The sequence below is a fragment of the Echinops telfairi genome, unplaced genomic scaffold (assembly GCF_000313985.2).
Source record: "Echinops telfairi isolate 266 unplaced genomic scaffold, ASM31398v2 ScPeMD7_7410;HRSCAF=8448, whole genome shotgun sequence".
Classification (NCBI taxonomy): domain Eukaryota; kingdom Metazoa; phylum Chordata; class Mammalia; order Afrosoricida; family Tenrecidae; genus Echinops; species Echinops telfairi.
The window spans coordinates 8,430,582-8,439,696 of record NW_022111310.1 but is presented as its reverse complement, the minus strand read 5'-3'; the positions used below and the strand labels follow the sequence as shown (position 1 = coordinate 8,439,696).

Below are 9,115 nucleotides of genomic sequence, written 5' to 3'. Positions count from 1 at the left end.
GAAAGACTTGAAGCACTAATTGGTGAAGATAAACTACAGATAGTGTATGCATTAAAACTGAATATGAAGGACACAAAAATCTTCACAGGACCAATAAGCAACAGTCTGATAAAGGAAGAAAAGGTTGAAACTGTTAAGGATTGCATTTCGCTTGGGTTCACAATTAACACTCTAAGGAGCTGTATTCAAAAAAATAAATTAGTGCATTGGGCAAAATATACGGCAAAAGACTTCTTTAACATGAAAGAGCAGAGTTGTCATGTTGAGGAGTAAGTGTAGCTGACCAAAGCCATGGTGTTTTCTGTTGCCCTATATCCACGTGAAAGGTAAACAATGAATAAAGGATATTGGAACATAATTAGTGCTTTGAATAGTGGTGTTGGCAAAGAATATAGAAAGTGTCACCGACTGTCAGAAGAAAACCAAATCTTAGAGGAAGTACATCTAGAAGGCTCCTTAGGAGCAAGGGTGGTTATACTGCTTCAGGTACTTCGGATGTGTTATCAGTTGGGACCGATCCCTGGAAAAGGACGTCATACTCGGTAAAATAGAAGGTCAGAGGAAAAATGGAATATCCTCAAGAAGATGGATTGAAACTGTGCCTGTCATAATCAATGCACTCAAACATGATGGTCGTTGTGATCACGGGACAGGGTCCAACACTGTTTGGGGTACACAGATTGTCTTGAGTTAGCACTGACTTGATGGCACCTAAGAACAACAACAATTATTGCTTTGGATATTATAATCAATATTAACCCTAAATATATTATAATTTTCTTTGAATTAGTATTGTATAAAATATAGGAAACAAAGAATCCACTTGCAGTTCTCTCACAGTTTGTGCTACCAATATCTTATGTTTTACTTATATATAGCTTGAATTCAACAACGTATTGCTATCTTTACTGTTTTGGTAAATTTTGTCTTTTTTAAAAACTATTTTATTGGTGGCTCTTTTACCTGTACTCACCATCCATCCATCCACCCACCCACCCACCCATCCATCCATCCATTGTGTCAGGCACATTTGTACATATGTTGCCATCATCATTTTCAAAACAATTTCTTTCTACTTGAGTCCTTCGTATCAGCTCCTAATTTTCCCCCCTCCCTTCCCCAACCTCCCTCATGAACCCTTGATAATTTATGTACCTACATATAAGCCCCCAGGGGGATGAACAACAGAAAAATGGGTAAAGGGGGACAGCGGTCAGTGTGAGATATGAAAAAAAAATTTATGTTATGTCTTTACAAATTAAGAAAATAACAGTAATTTTTACTTCCTCACACTTTCTGCTTTTCTTCCTGTGGTGAGTGGTTATGTAGGAAGGGAAAACGCAATAAAATAAAATACATAGCTAGAAATGCAGGGCTGGACTAGATGAGGTACTTGGAAATAATAAACACACAAAAACATTGAATTAAGTAGATTTCCAAACAAACTAGGTTGAAAAGGTGTGTTTTATTTGTTGAGTAGATGTATGCTAGATTTAGTTTGAAAGGTTTACTTGTATTTTTTGCTTGTTTCTATAAATATACTTAAACCTTTTACACTATTGTCTCTGCATTTTGGTTAGATCATAGTCCTTTTCATAAAATGATAAAGTTAGACTGTTGATAGAAAATATCATTGCTCCAAAAGTTCATTATTACATCTATTAACTTAATTTCATCTGTGTTTATATTTAAAACTATTGCTGAAAATCTGTAAGCTTATTTGGTATATGGATCAAAAGTTCCCATGTCTCAGTGTTTCCTCCTGAGCCAATGCCTCCTCATCAGTTTTCTCATAGCCCCATGAACCTCCTTGTTCCTCAAGCTATAGATGATAGGATTGAGCATGGGGGTGACGATGCCATAGAACAGGGCAATTAGTTTGTCAAAAGCAGAGTCTTTGGACTTTGGCTTCATATACATAAAGAGAATTGTCCCATAAAATACAGTTACCACAGTTATGTGGGCTGAACAGGTCGAAAAAGCTTTTTTTCTTCCTGCATTTGAATTCATTCTCAGCACAGTAGACAGGATGAAAAGATAAGATATACAAATCAGCAATAATGGGGAAAACAGAAATATCACATTGCCCAGCATTATAGCTATCTCATTCATAGAAATATCTGCACAAGCCAGCTTGACAAAGGCCAATATTTCACAAAAAAAATGATTGATGAAATTTTTCCCACAGAAGGGCAACCGGGTTGCAAGAACAGTTTCTGTCAATGAGTTGAGAAAACCCAATCCCCAGGAGACAGCAGCCATCTGAATACACAGTGCCTTGTTCATGAGGACGGTGTATCTGAGAGGGTTGCAGATGGCCACATAGCGGTCAAATGCCATCACCGCTAGGAGCACACACTCTGTGGAGCCCATAGTATAAGAGACGGACATTTGAAGAACACATCTAGTGAAGGAGATGGTTTTTTTCTCTGACAAGAAATGTATCAGCATTGTGGGGATAAAAGACGATGTGTACCAAATGTCTAGGAAGGAAAGATTGCCAAGAAAGAAATACATGGGTGTGTGGAGGTTGGAATCCAGGATTATTAAAATGATCAAGGTACTGTTTCCCAGGAGGATTACCAGGTACATCAACAAACACATCACAAAAAGTATTTTTTCAGCTTCGGGGTACTCAGAAAGTCCCTGCAGAATGAATTCAGTCTCAGTTGTCCAGTTGGTCTTTTCCATGTTCCTTTATTTAATAGCTGAAACAATCCAGAAAAGTAAGCTTCATGTCTCTGTACATAAGAAGTATCGTAACACATGGTGTTTGTCTTTTCAAGTAAGAGATATTTGGGCAGCAAGTGTGTCACCATTAGATGGTGCATGGTAAGAACTATGATGTTAGCTTTTGAAATGCCTCTTTTAGGTCACATAGCTTATAAAGCACTGGATTGCAGGTACATACAAATTGCATACCTAACTTCTTTAAACTGCAAATTTCTACATTTCATTCCCTGAGCTTGTTATGCACAAGGTCCTAAGCATGGAAGAGCAATTTACTTTTGTTAACAGGCATCTATCACTTCTGATATGGTTAATCCACTGACTTCACTTTGAAAACCGAAGAGATTGTTCTATGTACTCCAACGAAGATTTTTTTACTGCATCATACCAATTATTAACATTAGAGTATAATTATGATTTCATAATTTACAAATAATTATAGACATTATACTTTACAAATTTTCTAAAGGACTCTTTTGATCATCACTCTACTTAAGTGAAGAAAAAGAAATTCAATGGAGTTAATTAAGTTTATTTCTAATAATATTAAATGACTATGCTGTACTTTTTTCTGATTTTAAATGTCATGTGTTTTTTACTACACTTCATGGCTATCCAGAAATTTTATAAATTAGGCAAGGGCTTGTAACCGGGTAACATGTTTTGGTTATGTTCTGACATCTCTCCCAGGAAACAAGCCATTGATCTACTTGAGTACTTCTCAAACTTTAGTATGCATCCCAATCACCTGAGGAATTTTTTTAATTACATAATCGGACTCAGTGGGTAGGGCCACTGGGCTGAGCTTTTCCTTTATCAACTTGTCCCACATGCTGCTGGTGCTGCTTGTCTACAGAACCCATCTGAATAGCGAGACCCTTTCCTCTTTCTCTGACTCCAAAGAGAGCAGAGGACCTTTGGACGGCAGACAAGGTGAAGTGGAGCACTGGCGAGACTCAGTAGTCAGACCTCTGTGCAATTTGTGGCAAGTGGTTATGTGTTCTTTAGATTTTAAAGAGACAAGCAATCAAATTGCACACAGAAGCTTCTGTCTTGTATTTTTGCTCATATAAAAAGTCATGCCTCTTTCACTTATTGCACATGTATGAGGTCTTTTTCTCAAAGAAGAGATTTTTTATCAACTCAAATGCTTTTGTCCTGCCCCAAAGATTATGAAACAAATGACTTAATTTGGGGAAAAAAATGGAGAGTAGATTTTAGTAATTTAATCACAGAATGTCCTTTTAAAACAGATTTTCATTCTTATTTTTTAAAAATCACGGCTACATAATATCTTCCTGGAGAAATAAACAAATTTTGGTTCAACAATGGCTATGATTGTGGCCTAAAATGTGCCCGGTGGTTGTCATTTGCCAAAAGTTGCCCTGCTTTCTGTGGAAACTCCAGTTTATAATGGGCAGATAATTTCGTCAGCATAGACAGAGATTCATATTTCTAACAGACATGAAAAGTATGGTGCTCCTCCCATTCAGACCGCATTCCTCTTCGCTGAGGTTTCCTAAGCAGGGCAGGGGTGCATTTGTAAGCCAACATATACTCCTATTGGTCACTGTTTGTGAGTAGAATTTAATAACAACAGAAATATGAGAACGTGAAAATTTTAAGTATTTCTTCTCTTGCGTTGACCACAAGGTCCTAATAAACTTACATTTATAATTGTGTTTTCTCCTCTATTATGTATTGTTTTTTCTAGTCTTATTTTCACTTCAAATATCTCTCATTACAACTTTGTTCAAATCTTTGTTGGACTTAGTTTAATATACGATATATATATCACATGATATATATATTAACATGTGCTCTTTCATTGGAAAACTGTTTGTTAGGATTTCCATTAACTCAAATTTGAATTGAGTAACATCAGAATTTATTGATAAATACATTGCACTTATATCATGGATTACAAAAGCCATGTTTTCCTTAGTAGTTTTCCCATGAATTATTTCTGATCAAAATAAAGTTAAATCATGACCTGGCTTGAGAGGTGGTATCTGAGTTTTACTAATTTTGTCCTTTATAGAGATACAGTGAACCCTCGCCACTTCGCACTTCGACTTCCGCGGCTTCACTCTATCGCGGTTTTTGCGTAACAGCGCATGCTCTGTCATTACTGCCACTGATTGGCTCATACTGTACACGCTTCTGTCTGCATCGCTACGTATCGGAGCTACGTATCAGATGCATTTTTGCTTTTGTACAGTGTACTGTAATTGTTTGCAATTTTTAAGAAATTTTATCTAAGCCCTATGATGGCTCCTAAACGAGCTGCTTCTTCTAAGCCTTCTGACAATAAAAATAAGCGCCAGAGGAAGATGCTCACCATCCAGGAAAAGGCAAAACTTTTGGATATGATCAAAGATGGCAAGATAATCATGGAGGTTGCACGCCATTTCGACTTGAATGAGTCTTCCGTTCGCTCCATCCGTAAAGAGGAAACAAACATCCGTGCTACGGCTACTTTCACTTTCAACAAGGAAGCAAAGCGCATCGTGACAAGTCGTAATAAGTTCATAGTTAAAACGGAGTCTGTCCTAGCCGTTTGGATCAATGACAGGCGCAAGAAAAACATTCCGTTGGATTCGATAGTCATCCGGGAGAAGGCAAGGCAGCTCTATCAGCGTTTTACAGCAGACAAACCTCTACCAGAATCCTCTTCTGCAATCCTCTATGCTCTAACTACGAAAACATTTGATTTACAAATAAGGAATCCTACTTCGCGGAATTTCATTTATCACGGTAGAGTCTAGAACCGATTAACCGCGATAAACGAGGGTTCACTGTATTCATATCTTAAAATCTAATAAACAATGACCACTTAAATTAAAATATTTATGATAAGATGAGTTTCTTTTGAAATGATTATAACAAAACCGTTCCCCTCTCTTACCTCCAAAATGGGTTTTCATTCATCGACATCATTCCATTCCATTAAGTAATAGGAAAACATCTCCAAAATTTTAATTTCATTGTCCTTCTTCAGAGATCAGAAGAGTCTCAATTCAAAAGATCATTGTGCCTCTTTCCTTACAAGCGATATGATAAATAATAGCCACAACTTTTGAAAGTCGATTTAGCACTTGTTTTACAAACTTCTTCAATCCCTAAGGCCATGAGTTAGAAAGTTAGAATTCCCTAGGGATAAAGTCCCAATTATCTTCACTAACAAACCAAAATGAGAAAGAAAAAAACAACAAAACTTCCTCAGTCATACATCTTTTTATATATTTAGTGAATATTGTCTTACTTGATGATCATTTCATAAGTTGACATAGAAAGTGAAAAACTATCAGGATTTATAAATTTCTCCAAGGTCATATTTCTTTGGTTACTAAAAGTATATTCATTCAACCCTCTTATTTATTTTTAAATCTGTAAAGATTAAATATTCTAAGGATATTAAATATTAATTCTCCTGAATAAGTAATACTAGCCGAATCTAGACTGTATAAAACTAAAGTCATTTTACCTTATTTGGGGTACTTAAAAAAACTTTATTGTGAATTGGTGAGGATTTAAAGAGCAAATCAGTTTTGCATTCAGCAATTCACATACATATTTCATGCCGTTGTCGGGTTTGAGGTCTCACTTTAACATCACATACTAGTTCTCCCATGTGTGTTTTTAAAAAATTATTTATTTTATTTTATTTTAAGAAAATTGTATTGGGGGATTTTACAGCATTTATAACATTCCATATATCAATTATATCAAGCATATTTGTACATATGTTGCCATTATCATTTCTAAACATTTACTTTCTATTTGAGTCTTTGGTATCAGCTCCTCATTTTTCCCTCCCTCCCCCCTCCCACCCTCGTGACCTTTTGATGAATTATAAATTGCCATTCATCTTCTTTTCTAATGCTTCCTGTCTTCTGAACTCTTGTCTTCAGGCAAATGTTGCCCCTTTGATCTAAAAGGGTTAAGTTCCTGGAGAATCCATCTTGGTGCAATTCTTTAGCTGTCATTCTGACCCCTGGAGATATGAGCTCTTTCAAACCACTCTTACATTCATCTGCTAATGTTTTATCTATAGCTAATACAGAGATAACGCACCTTTCTCCTCAGGGACCTCTGTGGAAGTGGGTAAGAAACAAAGAGTAAGTTACCAGAGGAAAAGTTCTGACAAGAGAACACACAAACTGGTAGATTTGGATGGCTGAATTGTCTCTTCACTGCAGATGCCCAGATGGAAGGCAAGCAGATAGTAAAGGGATAGAAATATTTTTGTTATGATTAGTGCTATGTAGCATTAGAATGATATGTTCACTTGGATATTTAAACTTAAGCCCTTTGAAATTAAATAACAACTTTGAGCTATACATAATTAAGTTTGATCACCCCAGGAGCTCTTGCTTACCATTTTGTCATATCTAGTTTAAATATACTCTGGATGGATCATCTCATCCTCCTGCCTACAGGAGGATATCTGATCATGCGACCCCTGTTGGCACTCTTGTGCTTGCACTTTCTACAAGATTCAGCTTTCTGTAGTACATTCTCATGTACGTAGTATGTATGAACAATTTCATCTGCATTGATGAATAATTTGCTCTTCTGTATCCTTTAAGACTACCACTTTTCTGTTGGTTCATCATATTATGGTTGTTTCTGTGTTCCTGTGATGCTGGCAGCTATGTCACAGGCATTTTCAAATACCAGCAGGGCCACTCAATGTGAACAGGTTTCAGCAGAGCGTCTAGAGTAAGAACAAACCATGAAGAAGGGAAGTAGCCATTGAAAATCTTAAAGATTGCATAAAAATATCATCAGATATCTCTTGAACTGAAGCAGAGCACTGTCAGAGATAGTGCCAGAAGATGAGCCTCTCAGGTAAATGGCACTCAAAATATGACCGAGGAAGAGCTGGCTTCTCAAAGTAGAGTCGACCATAATCGCATGGATGGAGTAAAGCCTGTAGGACCTTTATTTGTTTATAAGGCAAGACTCAAAATGTGAAGAACTAGCTGTAAACATCAATTAATAATTGGAACTTGGAATGTATAAAATATGAATCTAGTCAAATGAAATGCAATGCAAAAGGATTGATATATTAGGAGCTGGTGGGCTGAAATGGATGGACATTGACCATTTTGAATCAGAAAATCATATGGTGTATTATGTTTCCTCAAAAAATAAGAACATTTCACAAGCTATCTCAAAGTACTGTCTGTGATAGCTGCCTACAAGGAAGCCCAGTCAATTCAACTATTATTTCAATTTATGTACCAACCACTGAAACTAGTGAGGCAGAAGTTGAAGAAATCAATTGACTACATCTGTCAAAAGAGACAACGAAGAAGCTCAATATCAGTAGCTAAAAGGAGGCCAGAGATGATGGTGGAAAAATCAATTGCTCAGATGTATATTTAGGTTGAAACTGAAGAAAATTCAAACAAATCCATGAAAGCCAAAATATGACCTGGTTTATCCCACCTGAATTTTGAGGACATCTCAGGAACAGATAGACATGCTTCAATTTCTGCATTACTAGCTTCAGTGGTTAGTGCATAAATTTAAATAATAGTTGTATTGACGCCTTGAAGACTAATGACAGAGACCTGATCAGCTGTGGAATAACATCAAGAACATCAAATATGAATGTGGTAGTCACCTAATCTGGTGTCAATTTAAGGACTAAGAGTGTGGGGGTACAGTCTAGGCTGTCAATCTGGAGATAGCCAATGAGATTTCTGTGTGGGCATAGCCTTCTCCTGACAATTCTGGGAAATCTGGTACTTCCTCCTTGGAGGCAGGAGACACACTCTCTCTCTGCCACTTCCTGGGAGACATTGCAGAAGACAAGCCACATAGATACAACTAGACCTCGGAAGTCGGAGAAGCCACAGAGAGACCCCTGCCAGCGCTGAGATACTTACAATGCCACTGGACGCAAAGACTTTCTACCCACTGGCTTATGATCATCCTGCATTTGGCTTTATTGGATGTGTTTTGTGAGTATAAAGAGGAGTTTATAGATTGTTACTGGACATATGGGCTAATAGTAGACTTGTGGCCTTGGGCTGGGCTGGGGAGGGGTGTTTTCTCAATGTTCAATTCCTCTTGTATATAAATCTCTTTCTTATACGCATATGTGTGTCCATGGGTTTGTTTCTCTAGTCTATCCAGATTAATACATGAAGAAAGCAAAAGATCATTAAATTTTTTTGAAAGTCAGACAAGACTCTGAAATTTGTTTTGATCATAGAGTAGCTAAGACAAATAGAAAAAAATGATGACTTCAAAAAGCAGAACAGAAAATTTCAAAGGACAAAGCTTGAGAAGACAACGTCAAATATTATAGTGATGTGTGCAAAAACCTAGAGTTAAAAATCCAAAAAGGAAGAACATGCTCAGCATATCG

General features: G+C 36.8%; 1 protein-coding gene across 1 annotated transcript; it reads right to left on the bottom strand.

Annotated features, from left to right (window-relative positions):
• Positions 1-1,749: 1,749 nt before the first annotated feature.
• On the bottom strand, positions 1,750-2,691 carry LOC101650256 (olfactory receptor 13D1-like). The gene has a single exon (XM_004711059.1). It carries the CDS (start codon positions 2,689-2,691, stop codon positions 1,750-1,752), a length of 942 nt encoding a protein of 313 aa, XP_004711116.1.
• Positions 2,692-9,115: the final 6,424 nt, after the last annotated feature.